Source organism: Mucor velutinosus (assembly GCF_035048745.1).
Source record: "Mucor velutinosus strain NIH1002 chromosome Unknown tig00000041, whole genome shotgun sequence".
In the NCBI taxonomy this organism is placed as follows: domain Eukaryota; kingdom Fungi; phylum Mucoromycota; class Mucoromycetes; order Mucorales; family Mucoraceae; genus Mucor; species Mucor velutinosus.
In genome coordinates, this window is record NW_027041905.1 from 2,614,851 (window position 1) to 2,642,093 (window position 27,243).

The following is a 27,243-nucleotide window of genomic DNA, read 5'->3' on the forward strand; positions in this document are numbered from 1 at the left end:
TGTTTTGAATGCTTCTCTAATTAATCTGAGTGCATTTCTTTCACATCTTTCGTAATAGCGACTCATGATTCCAAACGGATTATCAAACAACATGTTGTGCAAAAAAAGCTGGTATCCATACCGTAGACAACATCTAAATAAACCCTTTCACAGACAGCGCTTCCTACAATTACGTGTAGAAGAAATCTTGATAATAAACATTGCATACTGGGATTTTTTTTTTTTTTATAAGGAAGAGTTTGTCTCTTCTGTTTTTATTTAAAACCCTTAAATCGTCACTAGATATAAGGGAGAGGAGGAAAAGACTGTGGGATATAAAGGGAAGCTTAAATGATAGTATCAAAGGAAAGTTGTGAGTCGAGATGGTGCAGTGCACGATGAATGGAGTGGATGATTATTGACGGAATGAAAGGAGAGTGTTGGAAAACTTGGCAGTAATGAGCAGACCATATGGCCTGTTGAATGCAAGCAAAGACTTGGAAAACGGATAGATCAGGGAAAAGTTCATGAGAAGATCGGTCAAGAGTGAGGCGCAGGTGAAGGATGGCTAAATATTCCTCGTAGGCGAAGTGGGCGAAGCGAGGGGAGATGTAGAGAGAGAGAGAGAATGGCGCCAAACTTCCAATTTGAGGTGACAGGAGAATAGGAAGTGCTCTGTGTCTTCGATGACAGGTGGTGTGGTGGAGGACGAAGACTGACAATGAAGGCAGTACGGCGGAAATTGGTCGCGCATACGTTGGTGGAGTAAATGTCTAGTAGTAACTTTTTCATGAAGTATCCGAAACCAAGTATTGCGAGCGTTCAAAGGTATTTGGAGGGCCCAAAATTGCTTCCATTTGGCAACACCTAAGGGAAACAAGAAAGAGGATATGTTAGTATGTAGAGGAAGGGATTTATACCCTTGGTTAGTAGGGAGAGACATAAGGAAGGAATGGGACTCAAAGGAAAATGAGGATGACATTAAGGAAATGAGAAGAGTAGAGATATGGGTGATACTTTCGGTATAGCTGGTGATGGTAGAGAGGTCGATGTGGTGGATGACTGGACGAGGGACGAGATGAAGCCGGTTGAAATGAACGAAGTTGGCGAAGAGTAGTTGTTCAGATTGTAGGAGTTGAAGGGCTCGACGGCTGGTTGTAGGGTGAGGGAGGCCGCGTGTTGAGGTTCGAACTTGGAGGGCTTGAGTTGCTGGGTCAAAGGTTAAAACATCGTTACCTGTGAGGGTAAGAACGCCAGGACAGCGTACAGTCACTTCCTGTGGGGAGCAGAATGTAGCCGAGAGGCTATGAGATGATGGCAGACTATGTTCGATTAGAGTTGCAAGCGGGAGGCGCAGACAAGTACTAAAGGGAACATGGCAAACACCAAACTTGCGGGCAATAGCATCGACGGCTCGAAGGAGGTTGTAGAGTGGGGCAGTGATGACTGTTGAACGGGATGGTCGGCAAGCAGGGGAAAGAAGGGACCAATGGTAGGTAGGATAAGAGGGAGTAGCGAGAAAGAAGTTGAGTATGACACGTATGTAAGGAATTGAGGTCTTGGTAGGAGGAGTGGGGTTTGCCGGATGCAAAAGAGGGTGTAACCATCGCCACTGAAGAGCATTGATCTGTTTAGCGGGATCCAACAGATTTAGACCACCTTGAGATCGAGGTAGACAAAGAGTGCTGAAAGAAAAACGGGTTAGTTTCGCCTGGTTATTAACAAATGAAGCGCCCATATGTTGTAGTTTGCGGATATCGGTAGCCGAGAAAGGAAACAGACGGGCGACATGCCACACTTTTGAGAACAAAAGGGAGTTCAGCACCGTAACCCGGCCACGAAGGGTGAGGGTACGAATGGAATGAAGACGACAAAGATCGCGTAAACGAGTTAGTAAGTCATTGACGTATGAAACCCGTTGTATAGGCGACGAACGAACAGGGTAGCCGAGATATGTAATGGGACTAGTCGCGGTCTTATCATGCCACGAGGAGATGCCTGTCGCTCTAAGGCCGGCGATCCAGGATGCATGTGAGGCGCCAGAGAGAGACAATGCTTGCGTTTTGTGGTAGTTAAGGGAGGCATTGGACGCATCGGCATACCTACTGACTAGTTGTTGAAGCTGGTAAAATTCACCAAGATCGTTGAGGAAGACGAGTGTGTCATCTGCATACGCAAGAACTTTGACTGGGTCGGCTACAGGAACGTGATGAGTAAGTGTTGTGGGGAAACGTGAATTAGTGTTAGCAATATAGTCAAAATCAAAGCCCTGAATATCCGGATGGTTGTTGATAGCACGGAAGAAGGGATCGAAAATGATGTTGAACAATAGCGAACTAACGGGATCCCCTTGGCGCATGCCGCGGCGGGTAGTAAACGGGGCGGACAGATTTCCATTGATGTTAACCTGTACCTGAGTGGTAGCCAACAACGCAAGCAGTGATGATGTTAATTGAGGAGGCATGTTAAAGGCAGTGAGTACAGCGGAAAGGTAGTCAAGATTGACCCGATCATATGCCTTCTCCTGATTTAACAGTAAAGCAATGGACGTGGATTGAGTGGCCGTGGCAAGAAATTGGGCGCAATGTAAAATCATAGCTGGTTCACCAATGAAGCGCTGAGGCATGAAGCCAGATTGAGAGGAGCTCAAGTGGGTGCGAAAGTGTTCCATGAGACGAGCGTTCAATAGCCTGGTGAAGATCTTAGCATCACAACAAATGAGACTGATGGGGCGCCAGTTCTGTAACAGCGACAGGTCGCCTTTCTTGGGAAGCAGCACCAGGCAAGTTTCCTGCCAAGATTGTGGGAACAGACCATGTAACAGAGCGTCAGAATAGACTCGAAGGGCGACAACAGTTGTGGAAGTATGAGTCAGTAGAAGTTGAATGATGGCGTAGGGTATGGAGTTATCACTACGGCCCAACTGATGTTCTCATGAGAATATCGATGTGCTCATATGAGAATCTATTTGATGTTCTCAAATGAGCACATCGATGTTCCCGAAAGGTGAAAAATGCTCTCATATGGGAACATCGGCGTTCCTAAAGATCTATTATAAGTCGGCCGATGTTATGAGAACATCCGAAATGTTCTCATGTGAGCACATCCATATTCTTATATAAGCACATCGATTTTCAGAAATTTGAAAAAAAGAATGTTCCTACCGGGGTCGAACTCACAACCTATCGTTTGTGGATCTGACGTTCTTCCCACTAAACTACTCGAATATCTTATTGAAATATATTCTTTTTCTTTAATAAGTAGTTATTAAGTAATTTTAAATTGCCATTTTCTCGTGCAATTTATAATACGTTTAGTAATTTTATGAATCTTATAGATAATAAAAGTATCTCTGTTGCCTACAATATTATAGTTTAGCTATTCAAACCATTTTATTCATGTGGAAAACTACACCTTCTCAAATGAGAACATCAATGTGCTCATGAGAACATCTATGTTCCCAAAAGAGCACATCCATGTTCTGTGAGAACATCAGTTGGGCCGTAGTGTCAATGCCATGACTGGATTGTTTAGGGGCCCGTGTAGCGGCGTCGGCTAAATCATCCAAGGTAAAAGGCTCACATAATGCCGGGTGTTCAGAATCTGGAATTTGGTCAGCGAAATACCGGATCGCGTCAATGTCCACCGCATCAGCAGTATATAAGCGGTCGTAATATGCGGCTGCGGCTGCCTGCTTGTCAGTTGTCGTCTCGCAGACGGTGGTCGAGATGGGATATATCAAGGTGGGGATGTCCCGTTGTTGAGTGCGTTGAGTGGCCAACCGCTTGAGGAAACCGGCGGATTTCTCACCTTGTTCTCGCCATTTTATGCCGGACCGTAATGCTTGGATATCGGTTAGCTCCTGCTGAAGGTGGCCGATCATGGCTTCGATTTGTGGGGGGCGATCGTTGCGTATCTGCGTCGTCTTGTAGAGGCGAAGGTACTTGTTGCGTTTGCTTTGGAGGCGATAGAGCAGACGACGACGCCATTCGGCCTTTCGACCACTACAAGTTCTTGCGACTTGATAGGTAAATGCTTCAAGCTGATCCCAAACTTCATGCGGCCTGATGCCAGCGGATTCGGAGGCTATTTTTTGATCGTGGAACTCGTCAAGTTTAGCAAACAGACGTTGTTAAAAGAACTTGTTGTGAGCTAGTTGGGGGTTGATTCGCCACAGACCTTTACCAAAATCCGGGTTCGCAAATGTCAGTTGTGTAGAAAGTAGAGCATGATCGGTCCATTCAGAATGGACAAAGTGAACGAAGTGATCGGTTCTGAAATCTAAAAGTTGAGGATCCATAAACATGTAATCGATGGTAGAGAGTGTGGCGTTGCGGCGAAATGTGGGCACCAAAGGGTTCTGACTTAATTCATGCGTACTTTCCTGATAATAATGAGTAAGCACCGAGTGGGAAAGCCATTGTGGATAAATGTTAGTGGATGCCACGGTAGGTGGTGGGCGATATTGTCGAAAATTGTAGTTGAAATCACCTAACACAATAGAGGGAGCATCAGGGACGGTGGCCAGGTAGTTGTTATGCATCCCATCAGCGGTGTGCATGTTGTTGAGAAGGGCTTGAAAGAGAGGCTGCTGAAGTAGTTGATCATAGAAGGCATATCGATCGGAATGAGTGGCAGGTGCGTAAATATTCATGATCTTTAAAGGGGGAAACTTGTTAGTAGAATGAGAAACATTGCAATATATAACTCGACCGTCCTCGGAAACAAATATAGGATCTAGAGCAATGTGTGGTTGAAGACTTACTATCCCGCAGTGGGATGTCCAAATCGATGATTGAGCTTGCAGTTGTATGTTGAGGCGGTTTTGGATGGCGGGGTTGTGGGCGTGGGTTTCTTGGAGGCAGAGGATACTGGGAGGCGGATCGTATGAATGGCGCAGAAAGCAACAAAAGGATTGACTGGCGGGGACGTTGGATGGTTTGGATAAGCTACGACAATTAAAACTACAAATAGACAAGTGAGTGTGTTGAATATTATTCGAATTAGAAGATACCGAGGGGACAAAGACATTAGGAAGAGGAGCCGAACGATTGACTAGAGGAGGTAATGAAGGCTCACTCATTGATGAGATTTTCCGGGGTCAGTCGAGTGTGCACTAGGGTGGAATTCTTCGGTGACCTCCATGAAATCAGATTCGACGACATTGCCAAAGAGATCGTACAGCACAGGTTTGCGTAATTGAGATGCTATGCTGGGCTCAAGTAACAGTTGACCGAGGTTAGAGTGAATGTTGGGAGTACGTTTGGCAGGGCGAGGAAGCAGTTCAGCGGATAGCGCTTGAGCTTTGGCTGTTGTGAAAATCCAATTTTGGGCAATGAAGAACTTGAGAACACCAGGAATAGTATGAAGCTTGACGAAGCGTACTGTGCGGACGCATCTGTCGGCGTGAAGAGCGGCGGCGATACGAACTAATTGAGGGGCAGGCATATCATCAAATTTGGGGTCGGCAACGTGTTGAGCATTGAGAGGGTTGAAATCAGGGATCGCAGTGAGCCCACCTTCAGTCAAACGGCGAAGGATGCCGTCTCGGTAGTCAGTGTGGATCAAGATGGTAGCGATATTGCGGGCCGGGAAAGTAGCGTCGAGGATGCGCTTACTATCGATGCCAACGACAGCGAGAGTGGCACGGTATTGGGCGTGAGACATACGGTGAGCACAGTGGAGGTGAATAACATCATAGGCAGGAGTGTCAATAGGCGTGCGTGGTGGTTGAATAACACGGATGGCGTGTTCGCGGCGGCGTTTGGGGTTGGCAGTAGCAGGATGCTGAAGGACTTGTGTCCATTGGGGTGACTGGGTACCTGATGGGTGGGGTTGAGGCTGTGGAGCTGGTGTCGTAAAGGCATCCGAGTTGACAATGTTGGGAGGGTTGGCAGGAGCGGTGGTAGGAGAGCGGACGAGCTTCTCGAGGTTGCTGATAACAGAATGAAGGTTATTCACGTCCTGTCTGAACTGATCATTCAGGGCCTGTTGAGCCTGTTGCGCTTTTTTCAAAGACATCGAGACGAGAGTGTAATGCTTTCACAGAGTCCACGAGAGCGAGAATGGCGGATCGGTCGATCACAATGTTTGACATGTCGATCAATCGTTATAATGTTTATTTGTTGTTTGCGATCGCTTTTTCAGGGATTTTTCTTACAGCGAGGATTAAACTATGTAAAATTTGAAAAGCGAAAGAAAGGTGCATACTAGAATTTAACAATGATACACATGGAATTCTGATTTTGAAGATATTCCTTGATGTTTGGAAGAACTACATGACGATAACTACAGTAAATTATATAATACGAACACCCCAACATTTCAAACTCCTGTATCGGGGTTTTTTGTTAACTTGAAGCCTCGCTCTTGCCAAAAATACGTTGGTACAATTGAAATTTGCGTAGGTAGCGTGGTTGTTGAGAAAAGGGAGATTTTAGAAAATAGTTCATTTTGAATAGGTGCTGCTAGCAAAACTTTTTAAATTACTATATGAATGTGAGATGTATGTGTAGTGAAAGTTGTAGAGGGTACATTTTTTGACTAGGACATGTTTGATGTGATGTTATGGAAAGTGATGCCAATGAGTAATGACGGAAAATGTTCCAAATGACCGATTTTCAAAGGGCCATATCTCTGAATTTTACTAAGTGAACGAGAGCTTCAAACCTAATAGCTTCTGTTTCTTTTTCAATTCTCTATACGATGGCATGGCTATTATAGATAAATAAAAAAAAAGTTGAAATCCCCTGCTTGTAGCTCATAAAATATAAGATTTTGAGCAAACTTATGAAGAGAACGTACAACTGGTACTTAGAACTTTTATATCGTAGTGGATATAACATAGAGCTATCGAATGGTCTTTGTCTTGTGCGATTCCAGTGAGTATTTGTCGAGATATGGTCAAAAAAGAGTATCATGCAAAATCATGGATTTTTCTTCAAAATCTACGTGTGATAGCAAGCAAAAAATTGGGTGACCTTTTTTTGGTCAGGACAATATTGTCAATATTTCATGATAGAGTCATACCAGAGCTTCAAGCAATAGCTCATTCAACAGGAAATTCTTTGGTCTATAGTGTTTAGTAATGCTTAACAAAATGTTTTGATGACAGATACTAATTAATCTTTAAGAAAACAGTCAAAAAATGGCAAGATGTATCTCATTAAACATCAGGTGAACAATGTACACCAGAGATTTGAAATAAATACCATTGTATTTTCCTTGCAATTCTCTACAAGCTTCATATAAGTTTGAAGGGGTAGTTACTATCAAGAAACGCGTAATTTTAAGGTCGATAGATTTCGGAATCTCATGGATCATCATTCAGAACAATAGAAATTGAATCTCCGTTGAGCTTCCACATATGTACACGACACATGTATGAATTTGACTGAGCATTTTAAAAATCGGAGCGTACCAAAAGGGCCATATTAACTTGCTGGTTTCAAGTTATCAATAGATACTTGACATGATGGAGAATCTTGCTTTTAAGATTAGACAGTTGTAGCTTGCTTTGTTCGATTATATTAAGCCTTCCAATTTAAAGTATGTATATTCCCCGCTTAGAAAAGTGATGCTATCACTGTCATTATTATTTGGGACTTTGAGGCGATGATGAGTTTGGCTTGTTACCGTATGTCGACGTATAGAGTTTAGTTTAGACCATATAACTGAATATAGAATGTAGAGTACTATAATGAGACTTAATTAGATAAGTTGCCGAAATTAACACAGAAATGGTTGTCTTCATCACAACCAGAAGACAGATGATCGTAAATATTATGCATATTATCGTTATTATGAGAAGAAGAGTTACCTTTAAAAGCGCGCTTAATTTATACCATGTCTAATAACCAATTGTTTTGTTATTTTAAATATCTGGCTGCTCTGCTGATTCTTGTGTAATAAACGATCATTGATGAAGTTATTTGTTATTAATCGGATACGCCACTAGTTTTGGTGCGACAATTATCTGCGGTATAACCTGACTCTTATGTTTACAGTGTTCGTAATAGAGAGAGAGTTAAATGCTACCAAAAGATTCACGGGATAATTCAAAATAAGTGAAGCAGCGTGGATAGTAAACATAACAGATGTAATATATATGCTGATGATTATTAGTCTCAAGTAAACGGTTAATGATGCTTATTAATCAAGCCAGCTATTAGACAGGTAGTAACGAAAAATGACAGAGTTAGTCTGCTAAAAGTTGAACGCTTATATTTATCGACTTTGACAATGAAGCTGATACCTATACTAATGTTACAAGTCGTAACATCCACTTTCTTTTGCTGCCACCATATATATAATCATACAATCTGCTTGTCCCTATAATACAAATAAAACACATCACTTATTTTATCGTTCAAATTTCACACCGGACACAACACCATCTCAACCCAAAATGCCGCATATCAAGCGGGCACGAATTAAAGACCCAGATTAACGCTGCAATACCATCCGTATCTCGTATCCAAAAACGACAACATTATATTAAACCTTCCTTCTTAAACCCAAGAAACACAATTACATAACCAAATCATACGAAAACATACGTTGACCCTAGTAAATTAAGTAAGCAATTTCTCTTTCATCGAAGGACATTAGAACAGAAATATTATCAAACTTCAATTTAATCGTTGTTAACCAGGACATTATCAAAGACATAAGGAATAGCAAAATAGTATAAAAAGCATAAATCTCGCTATCAATTAATAAAATTATCTTATACTTTACCAATATTTTAATACACATCTTTTATAAAGCTCATTAGCTGTTATATTTACTTTTGTTTAGAATAACGAAATATAGACAGAGTAAATACAATTAGAACTGAATATATTTATTATGTTATTCAAAGATTGAATGGGGATCAAAACTAGTGTAGACTTCAAAGGTATTTATAGTTATTTGACAGTGCCGCAGCAACAGGACCTTGATCTTGAATGCGGGATAATTGTATAAGCCTTGAACCAGTTAACGATGTTAAGCACAAAGAATAAAAGGATTATTATTTGTAGCTTATAAAAAATGTTCAATATTATAAAAACAAGAAAAGACTTATTTGAATAAGATCAGACACAAAAACTAATGATTTATTGATGAAGACAAGAGTCATTCTATTTATACTAAGTTCTGAATGCCAAAGTAGCAATTTATCTTGTACAACGCTTATCACATCTGGTGAACCTCAGTATTTAGATAGCTGAGATGCACTTCACTTATCATAGCTTGTCCATGTTGTTGCACAACACAGACATATCTACCCATCAAGAATACCTTAATCTTTATAGACAGTTGTAGCCCTTCTGGCACAACAAACGAGAATGTGCTGCATAAGAACTCATAAACCACCAGTAAAGGATAAACAACAAAGATGACCCAGGATAGAAAGTTCTTCCTAATAGCTTTGACGGAAGAACATTTGTCGGAATTGAAACCCACTTCCAGGGACGAAAGGCCATAGGTTACCACTCTCCAGGAACCAGGATATACTGTAGGGGGAAAAACTGTCCCGTTCGTTTAAAAATTTGTCTTTTTGCACAAGTTTTTGGTCATTTCTTTGTATACAAAATCGAAATATATATCGTTTGAATGAGAGAAAGTAGTGCTATCTATACATAATTATAACTTTTTCAAAAACTAAAATCCAATGATTTTATTGGTTAAAAAATAAATATAGAAAAATGTACATTTTATTATAAAATCATTAATAGTGAGTTGAACCACTTTTGCTCTTGATGACAGCGTTGATTCGGGCAGGCATACTGTCAATATATTTTTGGCACTCTTCTTCTGTTATTTTGTACCGTTCTATGTAACTATGCCGCTCTAGTTCTTCTTTTGTAAAGGGTCTAGTGGAACACTTATTAAGACGAAGCTTTAGGAGATGCCATACATGTTCAATGGGATTAAGATCGGGACTTGGGGGTGGACAATTCACATTTTCGTCTAGGTTGAACCCATTGTCGGTGAACCATCGCTTAGTAATGCCCGAGGTATGCGGTGTTGCTTTGTCTTCACTACGGCCCAACTGATGTTCTCATGAGAACATCGATGTGCTCATATGAGAATCTATTTGATGTTCTCAAATGAGCACATCGATTTTCCCGAAAGGTGAAAAATGCTCTCATATGGGAACATCGGCGTTCCTAAAGATCTATTATAAGTCGGCCGATGTTCTCATGAGAACATCCGAAATGTTCCCATGTGAGCACATCCATATTCTTATATGGGCACATCGATTTTCAGAAATTTGAAAAAAAAGAATGCTCCTATCGGGGTCGAACCCACAACCTATCCGTTGTGGATCTGACGTTCTTTCCACTAAACTACTCGAATAACTTATTGATGTCAGATGCTAATACGTAGAGATAGTATATGCAATCTGAGATCTGATCGAGATATAAATGGAAGTAGATATAGAGAGTGTGCAGGAAGATGTTATAGCCTTTTAGTTGAATGGATAAAAAGGTGCTTTATTAATATTAGATTTGAACATTGATTTTATCCAATATAGTTTGTGTAATGTTGTGCGCTATCCAGGTTAATCGCTGTTTAATGTTCCTGGTAGCTGGCGCTCTAGGTTTAAACCTGCGCTTCTTATTCTTGTTTGTGTTTAGTCTGTCAATGATATCCTGCAGATCTAAATCACTGTCAGAATACCCTTCAACCCTGACATCACCCCCCTTCGAGACAAATGTTCGACCCTGAACATCACTTGAACTTGATGAACCAGTGGCAGTGTTTGGCATATGAGAAGAGAGATCGACGATTTTTGCAGGTTGGGTGGTCTCATTTTGCGTGTGGATCTTTGGAATGGCAGGAGTTTTGAAGACAAAAGTACTTTTTGGTGGCCCAGGACGAGAAGTAAGTGCAATGGGAGTTTGGTTTGTAGCAGCAGGAGGGAAAAAATTCACAGTAGTAGTGGAATCAGGTTCTGGAGTAGCTTGAATAACGGAAGGTGGGCTGGCAGGAGAAACAACATGAGGTTCATTTCGAAGACCTGGCACCATTTCTGTGTTTTCTGGCTCTGATACACGCTCATCCAGTTCAAGACCTGTATCAACACTGACTGTTTCATTGATTATTGCTGCATCACCACTACTTATATTCGATACTGTAGACTGAGATGACAAATAAGACGATTCTGTAGAAGGAGATGGTGGTGGAGACATGGTATGTGGTGGGGATAGTGTTGGTGGTTGATCTGTGTCTTCAATATCGCTATCAGTAGATGACAAAAAGTCGTATCCATCCATGATTTGACCCAATCCACGTTCGTTGTCCTCTGTTTCATCCATCACACTACTCCCATGTAGAGAGCTATCCTCATCTGATATTTGTTGTGTAAGTATGTGATGATATTGAGAGTGAGTTGGCGGTTTATTAGTGGTAGTAGGTTGTGTAGTGGAGCTGTTGTTTGGCGTGCTCTGATCAGAAATTGGCATGTCGATAAAATCATCTTGAGGTTGATTTAGACTTGGGTTTGATGAGAAAATCGAAGGTGATGGTGAAGAGGAAGTAGCAGTGGTACCATTGGGGTCAGTGGAACTAGTATTTGAGGCCATACGAAGAGAATCGGCTTCACGAACAGCACGACGACTAGTAGTAGGATCATACCATGGCTCCCTGGGTTTGTCACCTTTCGCTGCTTTCAATCTGTCCACATGTACTAACGATTGCAATGGTTCACCAGCAATAGTTTCCAGTTGATAAGTACCAAAATCAGGGAACACCTTTGTCACAATGTAGGGTCCTTTGTAGCGAGGTTCTAGGCCAAATTTGCCTTCATGAGTCAGCATAACCATATCACCCATTTCGAAGTGCGTGGGTTTAATCTTGGCATCCCAACGCTTCTTGTCCGCTTCGCTCATGGCTTTCAAACGAAATTCAGCAGCAGCACGATGTTGACCAAGTAGTTCTAGTTCACGCGAGGTTAGGTCAGCTACCGTTCGTTTGTCCAACAGCATTTCCTTGGTGATATAGGGTCTCAAAACATCTCCAGGCAGTCTAGGTTCACGTCCATACACCAAGTAATAAGGGGAAAAGCCTGTTGTTGAGTGCACTCGAATTCGACTTGTCCACAAAGCCGCATTCACAAAGTCATCCCAGCGATGAATAGCACCATTGACATACTTACGAAGCATTTGCTTGATCACGCCATTGTATCGCTCTACCTTGGAGTTGGTGCGCGGGTGAAATGCCGAGGTGAGCTTGTGATTTATTCCAACACGTTTGGTGTAAGCTGTTACAAGACCACTAGTAAAATTGGCACCTCGATCCGTCACAATTTCAGAGGGACAACCAAATTGCATGACAATCTCCTCATAGATAAAATCCGCTACCGCTTCCATAGATGCTACTGGTACTGATCTTGCAATAGGCCAGTTTGTGAGGTAATCCACAGCCGTCAACAACCATTTGTTTCCGTTTCCAGTTGTAGGCAATTCACCCACAAAATCCAAATGCCAACGATCAAAAGCTTGAGGTATTTGCAGAGGATGCATGACATCTTGATGAACCTGATCACGGCGACTATTCAGCTGACAAGCAGTACAAGTTTTCAGCCAGTCTTGAATATCCTTTCGCAAACCTGGCCACCAGTACCTTTCAGTGAACATTTTTAGCATAGTCTTGATACCAGCATGGCCAAAAGCTTCATGATACTTGAAAACCAAATCAGCACGATCCGAGAACGGAATAAATTTGACTTGCTTTATGCTTCCATCCTCCATCTTGACTAGTCGATACACTGTTCTTTGGCGTACCACAAACTGATCCTCCTCTTTTTCCATGCGTTTTCGCAATGCATCTGATTTCATTTTTTCGTAGTTCTTGTCGACATACAGAATAGGCCAATCAGTCTTGATAGTATCAGACAACTGATCCCAAGCAGCATATAAGTATTCAGGTGCCAACGAAGGTATATTCTCTCCATTTTCCACAAGTAAATCTGGTTTTCTTGAGAGAGCATCCGCCACTTCGTTGTCTTTTCCAGCTTTGTACTCGATATTTGGCGAGAATGCCTCATAATCTGCAATCCAACGAACAAGACGAGGTGTTGGGTTCAGTTGAGACTTGAAGTAGATCAGAGGCTTGTGATCACTATACACAGTATAACCACCTTGACAACCGTCCACAAAACATCGCCATGTTCTCAAAGCATGGATGATAGCAATCAGTTCACGTTCCTGGGCAGGCAATTTTTGTTCAGCTTGAGATAATTTCTTGGATTCATACGCAATTGGCAACCAAGTAGAAGAATCAGGATCCTCCTGTAAAAGCACGGCGCCTACTCCAAAGTCACTTGCATCGGTTTCAATGCGGTATGGCTTGCTCATATCAGGTAGTTTCAATAAAGGAGATGATGTTAGCATTTGTTTGATAGCTTTGAAACTAACTTCACATTGATCATTCCAGACAATAGCACGTTTCTTAGCACCATTACCATGAGTCAATTCAGTAAGAGGAGCAGCCACAGAAGAGAAGTTCGGGCAGAAACGGCGATAATGCTGTGCTAATCCAACAAATTGACGCACCTCTTGCACATTAGTAGGTCTTGGCCAGTCTTGGATAGCTTTCACTTTCGATGACGATGGTAAAATACCATTCGCGGAGACCTTGAAACCCAGAAATTCTAGCTCACGCTTACCGAATTCACATTTCTTCAAGTTGACAATGAGCCCTTCCTTTTCAAAGATGGAGAGTACTTGACGAACATGCTTGATATGGTCTTCTAATGTCTTGCTAAAGATGCAACAGTCGTCCAAGTAAACCAAAGCGAATCTGTCAATGCAATCTTTTAAAACTCCGTTCATCCAAGTTTGGTAACTGGGTGGAGCATTTGAAAGTCCGAAAGGCAGCACGAGCCATTCCCATTTACCATATCGGGTATTAAATCCAGTAAGTGGGATATCAGAGTCTTTTAGCCTAATTTGGTGGTAGCCGGAACGAAGATCCAGGCAAGTGAACCACGAAGCGCCTTGCAAACGATCCAGGCATTCATCTATGCGAGGCAAAGGGGTAGAGTTGCGAATAGTGACCTTGTTCAGAGCGCGGTAGTCAATGCACATTCGCATTTCACCATTTTTCTTCTTGACGAATAATACCGGAGCACCCCATGGTGACGACGATGGTCGAATGAGGCCCAGAGATTGCAATTCGGTCAGTTGACGCTGCAATTCATCAAGTTCAGCTGGACTCATACGAAAAGGAGGTCTGTTGATGGGATTGACACCTTCAGGAACGTTGATCACATGTGAGAAATTTTGTCTGTTGGGTGGTAGGCCAGGTAATTTGTCTTGAAAAACCGTTGGAAAATCCTTCATCAGTTGATCTGTCCATACCACATTCTCTTGAGTAATTCCAGTACTTGCGCCATCCTTCTCTCCTTGATCCATCATGTACAAGAAACATGCATTTGTGCCTTCCTCCTTCAACATTTTCTCTGCTTGAAGATGAGATACCAAGTAATTTAATTCAGGCGGTTGTTGAGTTGGTGTGCTTGACACACAGGAAGACGACGTGGGTGAGATAGTGGTTTTACCAGGACCACAACAAGACAAGGTCCACGTATCATCAAACCAATCTGCAACAGGTTTGTGTTCCTTGAGCCAGGATCTACCAAGAATGACATCGAACTTTGTATCAAAGACGAATGCTGACATTGGGCTTGTATGACCTTGCAAATTCAAATCGTAGACAATCTTTTCATTAATAGGAGATACATTGCCACCTGCAGTTTCAACCTCTCTTCCATGGATCACGCTACGATGGCCTTCAATCATGTTTGCAATTCTACCTGAGATGTAGTTTTCACTAGCACCATTGTCAATTAGGCACTTGACTTTGACTACACCCAGAGAATGTTTGAGTCTGACGGTTGCTCCATACAAAGGTAGAGTTGAGGTATTTGCTGCATTCAATAAATTTGTCAGGTACACAGAGTCAGTGGTGAGGTCAATGGTGGTTGACGTATCCAAGTCTTGAATGATAGGAGACAATTCCACAGGACGACGAGTATTTGAGTTCGCAACGACAGGGTTTAAATTCACCACTGGATTGTTGTCTGGCACAGGTACAGAGACATTATCCGGGGTAGTAACAGGCACAGAAACCAAAGCAGGAGAAGACGCAACAGAGGAATCCATCATGGCAATGACTTGATTCAATTCATCCATCTGTGCGTTTCTTTTCTCAACCGCAATTTTATCACACAGGGACAACAGGTAAGAGGAACCGCTAGCTTTATTACTACTTTGACATTGGTTGCAATCACAACCATGGTTATCCTCTTCTCTGTATTCAACATCCAAAATACAGTTCAAAACACCAACATTCTTGAAAAGCTTGCGTCTAGTGTCCAGATCCAACTTGTCAAATGCATGCATAATTTCAGTGGCACGGGAGAGGCAATTCTTGGTGGTATGTCCAACTTTCTTGCAGTGAAAACATGTGAGGCTGGAATCATACCTATTACGGCCGCGATTATTGTTGTTTCTCCTGTTGTTATTTCTGTTTCTGTTGTTGTTGTTGCTGTAGCTGTTACTGTTGTTGTCGTTGTTACGATGCATGATGGCATCTAGGTCCATAGGCTGTACATCACCGTTGTTGTTATTGTATCTAGTGTTTGTCTGAACACCAGCACTGATCTCCGGATGGTGGGCGAATTCATGAGCCAGAGCATCAGAGAACAGCTTCTCCAACGTACGTGATTCAATAGGCATGGCGCGAATTTTGGCAATCAATTCCTTGTCCTTTAAACCTCTCATGAAACGATCACATTGCTCACGTTCACTAATATCCTTGATGGGAATGACAGCATCCATAAAACGATCCACATAATCCCGAATTGAACTGGTTTGGCGAATGGTGACCAAAACATCACGGGCCAAATCTTGATCGTTGGTGGGACGGAAATTGCTAATCAAAATGTCCTTCAGCTCCATCCACGTTGTAGGTGTGGTAAGATTACTGTCGGGATCTTCATAATGGGCAACAATAGTGGCAGCACGTCCAGATAGCAAAGAAGAGGCAAAATTGTAGGTGCGTTCTTCATTCCAGCTGTTGTGCAGCTTTTGTTTGTCAATCAAACGAATCCAGGCATCAATTTCACTTGCATTGCGAGTGCCACTGTATGTAGGTGGTGTTGGCAACTTGACAGCAGGTGCTTGATTTTGTGCCTGAATGAAGGCAGTCATCATGCTGGTGAGCATGTGTTGGTTTTGTTCCATGAATTGAACATAGTTGGGTGGTATTTGTGGTTGTTGATTGTCTTCAGCCATGTTGTTTTAATAAAATGTGGTGAGAGAGACCAGAGAGAGTGTTGACTCGAGATTTGTGTGTTTGTTTTGATAGTTGGATTATTATTTGGGATCTCCGAGTTCGTGGAATAGGAATCAACAGCGAACGAGATGGGGTAGGTAGTGTTCACAGAGAGGAACTATGAACAACTGTAGTAAAGAGGGTTGACTATTATGATTCAGTAAATGCAAAGATCTAATATAGATGTTTCGATCTTTCCCTTTAATGAATACTTAGCCGGCGTGCCTTGATGATCGACTTTTGTTTACTATCTGTTATAGGCGACAAATAGAAAAAAAGGATTTAAAAAATAACAGAAGTTGCTACCAATTGTCAGATGCTAATACGTAGAGATAGTATATGCAATCTGAGATCTGATCGAGATATAAATGGAAGTAGATATAGAGAGTGTGCAGGAAGATGTTATAGCCTTTTAGTTGAATGGATAAAAAGGTGCTTTATTAATATTAGATTTGAACATTGATTTTATCCAATATAGTTTGTGTAATGTTGTGCGCTATCCAGGTTAATCGCTGTTTAATGTTCCTGGTAGCTGGCGCTCTAGGTTTAAACCTGCGCTTCTTATTCTTGTTTGTGTTTAGTCTGTCAATGATATCCTGCAGATCTAAATCACTGTCAGAATACCCTTCAACCCTGACATTGAAATATATTTTTTACTTTAGTAAGTAGTTATTAGGTAATTTTAAATTGCCATTTTCTCGTGCAATTTATAATACGTTTAGTAATTTTATGAATCTTACAGATAATAAAAGTCTTTCTATTGCCTACAATATTATAGTTTAGCTATTAAAACCATTTATTCTTGTGGAAAACTACATCTTCTCAAATGAGAACATCAATGTGCTCATGAGAACATCGATGTTCCCAAAAGAGCACATCCATGTTCTGTGAGAACATCAGTTGGGCCGTAGTGCTTGTTGAAATCGCACATCAGATGGTGTCTTTCCAAAGTGCTCAAGAGTGTCGTTTAATGATGTCTTCGAAATATCGACATATAAGCCCGAGTTTATTGAGCCTTCAATAATGGTAGTACCATAACCAGGGCCCTCCGCTGTTATGCAACTCCAAAACATGACCCCACCGTCATTTCCCTACACTTGAGGCTTGACTTGATGAGGCTGCATGGTTCGGTTACCATTCGTCCAGTAAAAAGAATTACCATCTGAGCCCCAAAGGTTTATTCTTGTTTCATTCGAAAACACCCAACGACGTCAAACAGCAATAGTAAGATGCCTATACTTTTTAGCCCATACCAATCGAAGCCGCTTGTTTGTCTTGCTAACAAAATTGGTCTTTACTTTTCTATGATATTTAAATCCATTTCGTCTCAATGACTTGCGGATGCCACTAATTGACATATCATGGCCCATCAATCTTAAACTTTCTTGTGCTACTCTGGGACTATCTAAAGCACCTGATCAAAGTTCTCTTAACATTAGGGACATAGTTTTAGCACCAAGTCTTTTCGGTCTTCCGCCAACAGGTCTAGCTGGGTCAGGGCACTATAGTTTTCTGAGCCTTGTAAAAGTAGAGTTACCCACTCATGGATACATATTTCTTATCTTTGAGAACGAAAGACCACGTTGGAGCAAAGATTGGAGAGTATTGCGCAAATCTTGTGTTAAACGAGCAGGCATAATGAAAGTTTTGAAAAAATATGAAAGCAAAGAAATAAAGAAAAAAAATATGAAAAAACTAGCTTCTTTTATACTTTTAAAATGCTCGTCGGGTATTAAATATTCTGAGCATACCGCGGGTAGTTTTTTAGATCTCTCCGGTATGTTTATGGGAAGTAAAGTTATCAACCATTTTATATCCTCTAGAATTTTATCCACCTAACATTTTTGCCACGTCTCACTTTAGCTGGTTATACTGGGATTAAAATATAGTCCAACCATAAGGTTTTTATGTTCCTGTAATTCCTATAAACTGTTCTATTGAACACAGTATGGTGTAGATTTGTTTTCTAAGTTTTGGCAATATACTGGGTAAAAAGCAAGATTATTTGAACGAATGGGACAGTTTTTCCCCCTATTATAGTAGTTGGACAACTATAAACCTGGTGCTCATTTGATAGTTAGATCTGCTTTGCCTAATTTACTGTCTCTTTCATATTCTTTTATCAAAAACTATATCCACTACTACCGACTCGCCTGTAACACTAATTTACTCGTAGAGCAAAACCAAAAACAAGGTACAACGCAAGCTAATTTGTCTACAAACACTACGCTTAAAACAAGATGCAAAAAGCTCTCCGGCGGGGAATTGAACCCCGGTCTCCCGCGTGACAGGCGGGGATACTCACCACTATACTACCGAAGATGGTGATACTCTTCTTATGGTTTTGGCTCCCTCACTTGTGTCCTTCAAGCATCGTTTGAACAAGTTGGCCGTCAAAAATCCAATCTGGGATCCTACTTTTGCTGGTGGTGGTGCTGATAATTCTCTTGCTTTGGATCGTCGTGGTCTTGCTGACAAGATCAAGGTGTATCGTCTTGATTCCCTCCAATGTCGGTTACATCCTGCTCCTCCTGTTTCTCCTCCTGTTCTCCTCTCTGCTTGTCGTCCTTCACTCATGGTTGATCCCATCCTGTATCTTCCAATGTCTGTGTTTGACCGTAGTCGTATTCTCCGTTGGCGCATGGGATGGCTACCTGCTAGGCCAGTTCCATGTCGTTGTGGTGCTCCTCACGCTAGCCGCAACCATCTGCTAGAGTGTCTTGGTGTTGTTTCAAAGCTTTTGTTTACTGATGATCCTCTTGGTGCTGGTTATTTGCCCAATCCTCTGGACTTTTGGCTTAACCGACTACCTCGTATGCAACCTTCTGCCTCTAAACTTGTGTCGTCTCGCTCCTTTTGGTCTGTTCGCTGGCCTGTCATGCTCCAAATCTTTTTGGATATTGACATGATCTGTCATCCTGATGCTGAATTTACTGGTAAAGCTCTGGACTTGTCTGGTTCTGCCTTTCTCGACTGGTTGACCCCGGTTTCCTCAGCTACCTCTGTTTCGGGTACGCCTTCTATCTCTTCCTCAGATAGTGCTGGTATTACTGTCGCTATTCCACATCTTTTGTCTCACTAAGATGCTGTTTCTCTGCTGTCCTTTTCCAACTGTTTTCGTTTGCCTTTTTTTTGAACCAAGGATTTAATCTTTAAATTTTTTGTTATTTTTTATATTCTCTTTCCGAATTTATTTCCAGCTGTCATCATTTTGATCCGCACTATAATGAGCACTTTGCCCTACAGGGACGCAGCCCCAATATTATATCTTTTCAATAAACATTTCAACTATACTACCGAAGAAATGCTATATTTTGTCAGATGCTAATACGTAGAGATAGTATATGCAATCTGAGATCTGATCGAGATATAAATGGAAGTAGATATAGAGAGTGTGCAGGAAGATGTTATAGCCTTTTAGTTGAATGGATAAAAAGGTGCTTTATTAATATTAGATTTGAACATTGATTTTATCCAATATAGTTTGTGTAATGTTGTGCGCTATCCAGGTTAATCGCTGTTTAATGTTCCTGGTAGCTGGCGCTCTAGGTTTAAACCTGCGCTTCTTATTCTTGTTTGTGTTTAGTCTGTCAATGATATCCTGCAGATCTAAATCACTGTCAGAATACCCTTCAACCCTGACATCACCCCCCCTTCGAGACAAATGTTCGACCCTGAACATCACTTGAACTTGATGAACCAGTGGCAGTGTTTGGCATATGAGAAGAGAGATCGACGATTTTTGCAGGTTGGGTGGTCTCATTTTGCGTGTGGATCTTTGGAATGGCAGGAGTTTTGAAGACAAAAGTACTTTTTGGTGGCCCAGGACGAGAAGTAAGTGCAATGGGAGTTTGGTTTGTAGCAGCAGGAGGGAAAAAATTCACAGTAGTAGTGGAATCAGGTTCTGGAGTAGCTTGAATAACGGAAGGTGGGCTGGCAGGAGAAACAACATGAGGTTCATTTCGAAGACCTGGCACCATTTCTGTGTTTTCTGGCTCTGATACACGCTCATCCAGTTCAAGACCTGTATCAACACTGACTGTTTCATTGATTATTGCTGCATCACCACTACTTATATTCGATACTGTAGACTGAGATGACAAATAAGACGATTCTGTAGAAGGAGATGGTGGTGGAGACATGGTATGTGGTGGGGATAGTGTTGGTGGTTGATCTGTGTCTTCAATATCGCTATCAGTAGATGACAAAAAGTCGTATCCATCCATGATTTGACCCAATCCACGTTCGTTGTCCTCTGTTTCATCCATCACACTACTCCCATGTAGAGAGCTATCCTCATCTGATATTTGTTGTGTAAGTATGTGATGATATTGAGAGTGAGTTGGCGGTTTATTAGTGGTAGTAGGTTGTGTAGTGGAGCTGTTGTTTGGCGTGCTCTGATCAGAAATTGGCATGTCGATAAAATCATCTTGAGGTTGATTTAGACTTGGGTTTGATGAGAAAATCGAAGGTGATGGTGAAGAGGAAGTAGCAGTGGTACCATTGGGGTCAGTGGAACTAGTATTTGAGGCCATACGAAGAGAATCGGCTTCACGAACAGCACGACGACTAGTAGTAGGATCATACCATGGCTCCCTGGGTTTGTCACCTTTCGCTGCTTTCAATCTGTCCACATGTACTAACGATTGCAATGGTTCACCAGCAATAGTTTCCAGTTGATAAGTACCAAAATCAGGGAACACCTTTGTCACAATGTAGGGTCCTTTGTAGCGAGGTTCTAGGCCAAATTTGCCTTCATGAGTCAGCATAACCATATCACCCATTTCGAAGTGCGTGGGTTTAATCTTGGCATCCCAACGCTTCTTGTCCGCTTCGCTCATGGCTTTCAAACGAAATTCAGCAGCAGCACGATGTTGACCAAGTAGTTCTAGTTCACGCGAGGTTAGGTCAGCTACCGTTCGTTTGTCCAACAGCATTTCCTTGGTGATATAGGGTCTCAAAACATCTCCAGGCAGTCTAGGTTCACGTCCATACACCAAGTAATAAGGGGAAAAGCCTGTTGTTGAGTGCACTCGAATTCGACTTGTCCACAAAGCCGCATTCACAAAGTCATCCCAGCGATGAATAGCACCATTGACATACTTACGAAGCATTTGCTTGATCACGCCATTGTATCGCTCTACCTTGGAGTTGGTGCGCGGGTGAAATGCCGAGGTGAGCTTGTGATTTATTCCAACACGTTTGGTGTAAGCTGTTACAAGACCACTAGTAAAATTGGCACCTCGATCCGTCACAATTTCAGAGGGACAACCAAATTGCATGACAATCTCCTCATAGATAAAATCCGCTACCGCTTCCATAGATGCTACTGGTACTGATCTTGCAATAGGCCAGTTTGTGAGGTAATCCACAGCCGTCAACAACCATTTGTTTCCGTTTCCAGTTGTAGGCAATTCACCCACAAAATCCAAATGCCAACGATCAAAAGCTTGAGGTATTTGCAGAGGATGCATGACATCTTGATGAACCTGATCACGGCGACTATTCAGCTGACAAGCAGTACAAGTTTTCAGCCAGTCTTGAATATCCTTTCGCAAACCTGGCCACCAGTACCTTTCAGTGAACATTTTTAGCATAGTCTTGATACCAGCATGGCCAAAAGCTTCATGATACTTGAAAACCAAATCAGCACGATCCGAGAACGGAATAAATTTGACTTGCTTTATGCTTCCATCCTCCATCTTGACTAGTCGATACACTGTTCTTTGGCGTACCACAAACTGATCCTCCTCTTTTTCCATGCGTTTTCGCAATGCATCTGATTTCATTTTTTCGTAGTTCTTGTCGACATACAGAATAGGCCAATCAGTCTTGATAGTATCAGACAACTGATCCCAAGCAGCATATAAGTATTCAGGTGCCAACGAAGGTATATTCTCTCCATTTTCCACAAGTAAATCTGGTTTTCTTGAGAGAGCATCCGCCACTTCGTTGTCTTTTCCAGCTTTGTACTCGATATTTGGCGAGAATGCCTCATAATCTGCAATCCAACGAACAAGACGAGGTGTTGGGTTCAGTTGAGACTTGAAGTAGATCAGAGGCTTGTGATCACTATACACAGTATAACCACCTTGACAACCGTCCACAAAACATCGCCATGTTCTCAAAGCATGGATGATAGCAATCAGTTCACGTTCCTGGGCAGGCAATTTTTGTTCAGCTTGAGATAATTTCTTGGATTCATACGCAATTGGCAACCAAGTAGAAGAATCAGGATCCTCCTGTAAAAGCACGGCGCCTACTCCAAAGTCACTTGCATCGGTTTCAATGCGGTATGGCTTGCTCATATCAGGTAGTTTCAATAAAGGAGATGATGTTAGCATTTGTTTGATAGCTTTGAAACTAACTTCACATTGATCATTCCAGACAATAGCACGTTTCTTAGCACCATTACCATGAGTCAATTCAGTAAGAGGAGCAGCCACAGAAGAGAAGTTCGGGCAGAAACGGCGATAATGCTGTGCTAATCCAACAAATTGACGCACCTCTTGCACATTAGTAGGTCTTGGCCAGTCTTGGATAGCTTTCACTTTCGATGACGATGGTAAAATACCATTCGCGGAGACCTTGAAACCCAGAAATTCTAGCTCACGCTTACCGAATTCACATTTCTTCAAGTTGACAATGAGCCCTTCCTTTTCAAAGATGGAGAGTACTTGACGAACATGCTTGATATGGTCTTCTAATGTCTTGCTAAAGATGCAACAGTCGTCCAAGTAAACCAAAGCGAATCTGTCAATGCAATCTTTTAAAACTCCGTTCATCCAAGTTTGGTAACTGGGTGGAGCATTTGAAAGTCCGAAAGGCAGCACGAGCCATTCCCATTTACCATATCGGGTATTAAATCCAGTAAGTGGGATATCAGAGTCTTTTAGCCTAATTTGGTGGTAGCCGGAACGAAGATCCAGGCAAGTGAACCACGAAGCGCCTTGCAAACGATCCAGGCATTCATCTATGCGAGGCAAAGGGGTAGAGTTGCGAATAGTGACCTTGTTCAGAGCGCGGTAGTCAATGCACATTCGCATTTCACCATTTTTCTTCTTGACGAATAATACCGGAGCACCCCATGGTGACGACGATGGTCGAATGAGGCCCAGAGATTGCAATTCGGTCAGTTGACGCTGCAATTCATCAAGTTCAGCTGGACTCATACGAAAAGGAGGTCTGTTGATGGGATTGACACCTTCAGGAACGTTGATCACATGTGAGAAATTTTGTCTGTTGGGTGGTAGGCCAGGTAATTTGTCTTGAAAAACCGTTGGAAAATCCTTCATCAGTTGATCTGTCCATACCACATTCTCTTGAGTAATTCCAGTACTTGCGCCATCCTTCTCTCCTTGATCCATCATGTACAAGAAACATGCATTTGTGCCTTCCTCCTTCAACATTTTCTCTGCTTGAAGATGAGATACCAAGTAATTTAATTCAGGCGGTTGTTGAGTTGGTGTGCTTGACACACAGGAAGACGACGTGGGTGAGATAGTGGTTTTACCAGGACCACAACAAGACAAGGTCCACGTATCATCAAACCAATCTGCAACAGGTTTGTGTTCCTTGAGCCAGGATCTACCAAGAATGACATCGAACTTTGTATCAAAGACGAATGCTGACATTGGGCTTGTATGACCTTGCAAATTCAAATCGTAGACAATCTTTTCATTAATAGGAGATACATTGCCACCTGCAGTTTCAACCTCTCTTCCATGGATCACGCTACGATGGCCTTCAATCATGTTTGCAATTCTACCTGAGATGTAGTTTTCACTAGCACCATTGTCAATTAGGCACTTGACTTTGACTACACCCAGAGAATGTTTGAGTCTGACGGTTGCTCCATACAAAGGTAGAGTTGAGGTATTTGCTGCATTCAATAAATTTGTCAGGTACACAGAGTCAGTGGTGAGGTCAATGGTGGTTGACGTATCCAAGTCTTGAATGATAGGAGACAATTCCACAGGACGACGAGTATTTGAGTTCGCAACGACAGGGTTTAAATTCACCACTGGATTGTTGTCTGGCACAGGTACAGAGACATTATCCGGGGTAGTAACAGGCACAGAAACCAAAGCAGGAGAAGACGCAACAGAGGAATCCATCATGGCAATGACTTGATTCAATTCATCCATCTGTGCGTTTCTTTTCTCAACCGCAATTTTATCACACAGGGACAACAGGTAAGAGGAACCGCTAGCTTTATTACTACTTTGACATTGGTTGCAATCACAACCATGGTTATCCTCTTCTCTGTATTCAACATCCAAAATACAGTTCAAAACACCAACATTCTTGAAAAGCTTGCGTCTAGTGTCCAGATCCAACTTGTCAAATGCATGCATAATTTCAGTGGCACGGGAGAGGCAATTCTTGGTGGTATGTCCAACTTTCTTGCAGTGAAAACATGTGAGGCTGGAATCATACCTATTACGGCCGCGATTATTGTTGTTTCTCCTGTTGTTATTTCTGTTTCTGTTGTTGTTGTTGCTGTAGCTGTTACTGTTGTTGTCGTTGTTACGATGCATGATGGCATCTAGGTCCATAGGCTGTACATCACCGTTGTTGTTATTGTATCTAGTGTTTGTCTGAACACCAGCACTGATCTCCGGATGGTGGGCGAATTCATGAGCCAGAGCATCAGAGAACAGCTTCTCCAACGTACGTGATTCAATAGGCATGGCGCGAATTTTGGCAATCAATTCCTTGTCCTTTAAACCTCTCATGAAACGATCACATTGCTCACGTTCACTAATATCCTTGATGGGAATGACAGCATCCATAAAACGATCCACATAATCCCGAATTGAACTGGTTTGGCGAATGGTGACCAAAACATCACGGGCCAAATCTTGATCGTTGGTGGGACGGAAATTGCTAATCAAAATGTCCTTCAGCTCCATCCACGTTGTAGGTGTGGTAAGATTACTGTCGGGATCTTCATAATGGGCAACAATAGTGGCAGCACGTCCAGATAGCAAAGAAGAGGCAAAATTGTAGGTGCGTTCTTCATTCCAGCTGTTGTGCAGCTTTTGTTTGTCAATCAAACGAATCCAGGCATCAATTTCACTTGCATTGCGAGTGCCACTGTATGTAGGTGGTGTTGGCAACTTGACAGCAGGTGCTTGATTTTGTGCCTGAATGAAGGCAGTCATCATGCTGGTGAGCATGTGTTGGTTTTGTTCCATGAATTGAACATAGTTGGGTGGTATTTGTGGTTGTTGATTGTCTTCAGCCATGTTGTTTTAATAAAATGTGGTGAGAGAGACCAGAGAGAGTGTTGACTCGAGATTTGTGTGTTTGTTTTGATAGTTGGATTATTATTTGGGATCTCCGAGTTCGTGGAATAGGAATCAACAGCGAACGAGATGGGGTAGGTAGTGTTCACAGAGAGGAACTATGAACAACTGTAGTAAAGAGGGTTGACTATTATGATTCAGTAAATGCAAAGATCTAATATAGATGTTTCGATCTTTCCCTTTAATGAATACTTAGCCGGCGTGCCTTGATGATCGACTTTTGTTTACTATCTGTTATAGGCGACAAATAGAAAAAAAGGATTTAAAAAATAACAGAAGTTGCTACCAATTGTCAGATGCTAATACGTAGAGATAGTATATGCAATCTGAGATCTGATCGAGATATAAATGGAAGTAGATATAGAGAGTGTGCAGGAAGATGTTATAGCCTTTTAGTTGAATGGATAAAAAGGTGCTTTATTAATATTAGATTTGAACATTGATTTTATCCAATATAGTTTGTGTAATGTTGTGCGCTATCCAGGTTAATCGCTGTTTAATGTTCCTGGTAGCTGGCGCTCTAGGTTTAAACCTGCGCTTCTTATTCTTGTTTGTGTTTAGTCTGTCAATGATATCCTGCAGATCTAAATCACTGTCAGAATACCCTTCAACCCTGACAATTTGATACATGTGTATGTTTTTGTTGGTTACTTAGCTGTATTTCGATTTTCTAAAAAGGCAATATACCGTATATGGGTAAGGCGCTAGGTGGTGGATTCAAGGTATAATTCTCTAACTTGTCTACTATGTCCTACTTGAAGGGTTACTCCTCGTTGGTGCGGTGTTCTGGTGCATTGACACACTTATATAATTGTTGTAAAACTGTATGTCATCTCTTGATGGTGCGTTGATACTGTTATTCTAGTCGATGTGGTCTCTATTTGGTGTATTGCTAATCAATGTTGGTGCTTACTCAATTGGTGTCGCTTCTATTTTGTTGTTGTTACATATTCGTTTAATCGTAGTGCTTCTTGTCAAGTTTAGCCGAAAATCTAATCAATATTTGGAGCCGATAATGTTGAATCGACGAATTAGTCAGGGATCTAAATGAGATTGCGCGCTAATAGCCAAGTATTACTATTTTGAAATGTGGATTTGACTCTGGACTTTGACTCAGAATAGATGCAAACCAATTGATGTCGAATCGATGCAAGATTCAAGTGGAATTACAACAATGGAATTGGGGTGTTACTATTTTAAACAATGGGATCGACTCAAGAACGCGGGTACATGAAATTGACATTAAATTGAAAGCAATCCAATTTGGGGTTACATTTGATCAGGGCACTGACATTCGGATCTGAATTGAGTCTGACAGGAGAATAACTATAGAACAATAGCATATATAAATAGTATTTTGAATTGCATCTTAATAAACATTATCCATTTTTTTCTTCTTATTCTAATCTGGAGTGTTATATCAAATGTCATAGCAAGGTCTTACACTAAAGGTTTTAGGCTATTCTTAGGTCCTTTGGGTAAATCATGCTAATCATGATTTACAAATCAATTGTTGGGTAGATAGTATACCTATTTGTATTATAGTTCATCATCATGCTGTAAACCCTAGCATAATGAAAAGTATATAAATGCATCCTTGGGATACATTCTCAATAAAAGTGTA

The 27,243-nt window shown here is 41.7% G+C and overlaps 6 protein-coding genes and 1 non-coding gene across 7 annotated transcripts; 1 reads left to right on the forward strand and 6 right to left on the reverse strand.

Annotated features, from left to right (window-relative positions):
• Nucleotides 1-547: 547 nt before the first annotated feature.
• ATC70_001049 (uncharacterized protein) lies at nt 548-2,650 on the reverse strand (the record flags this gene model as incomplete). The annotated part of the gene is made up of 1 exon (XM_064820454.1): nt 548-2,650. The coding sequence occupies one exon, from the start codon at nt 2,648-2,650 to the stop codon at nt 548-550; it is 2,103 nt and encodes a 700-aa protein (XP_064684374.1).
• Nucleotides 2,651-3,397: 747 nt separating this feature from the next.
• On the reverse strand, nt 3,398-4,633 carry ATC70_001050 (uncharacterized protein; the record flags this gene model as incomplete). Its single annotated transcript, XM_064820455.1, has 2 exons — nt 3,398-4,065; nt 4,165-4,633. 2 exons carry the CDS (start codon nt 4,631-4,633, stop codon nt 3,398-3,400), a joined length of 1,137 nt encoding a protein of 378 aa, XP_064684375.1.
• A 425-nt stretch (nt 4,634-5,058) lies between these two features.
• RPS22_1 (40S ribosomal protein S22) lies at nt 5,059-6,000 on the reverse strand (the record flags this gene model as incomplete). The annotated part of the gene is made up of 1 exon (XM_064820456.1): nt 5,059-6,000. One exon carries the CDS (start codon nt 5,998-6,000, stop codon nt 5,059-5,061), a length of 942 nt encoding a protein of 313 aa, XP_064684376.1.
• A 4,469-nt stretch (nt 6,001-10,469) lies between these two features.
• Nucleotides 10,470-16,268, reverse strand: NOP7 (mRNA-binding ribosome synthesis protein nop7; the record flags this gene model as incomplete). The annotated part of the gene is made up of 1 exon (XM_064820457.1): nt 10,470-16,268. The coding sequence occupies one exon, from the start codon at nt 16,266-16,268 to the stop codon at nt 10,470-10,472; it is 5,799 nt and encodes a 1,932-aa protein (XP_064684377.1).
• Nucleotides 16,269-18,558: 2,290 nt separating this feature from the next.
• Nucleotides 18,559-18,630, reverse strand: ATC70_001053. Its single transcript has one exon. It is a non-coding gene; the product is annotated as a tRNA-Asp (tRNA).
• Nucleotides 18,631-18,646: 16 nt separating this feature from the next.
• On the forward strand, nt 18,647-19,390 carry ALG13 (N-acetylglucosaminyldiphosphodolichol N-acetylglucosaminyltransferase catalytic subunit alg13; the record flags this gene model as incomplete). The annotated part of the gene is made up of 1 exon (XM_064820458.1): nt 18,647-19,390. The coding sequence occupies one exon, from the start codon at nt 18,647-18,649 to the stop codon at nt 19,388-19,390; it is 744 nt and encodes a 247-aa protein (XP_064684378.1).
• Nucleotides 19,391-19,952: 562 nt separating this feature from the next.
• ARP1_1 (centractin- actin- protein of the dynactin complex) lies at nt 19,953-25,559 on the reverse strand (the record flags this gene model as incomplete). The annotated part of the gene is made up of 1 exon (XM_064820459.1): nt 19,953-25,559. One exon carries the CDS (start codon nt 25,557-25,559, stop codon nt 19,953-19,955), a length of 5,607 nt encoding a protein of 1,868 aa, XP_064684379.1.
• Between the last annotated feature and the right edge of the window lie 1,684 nt (nt 25,560-27,243).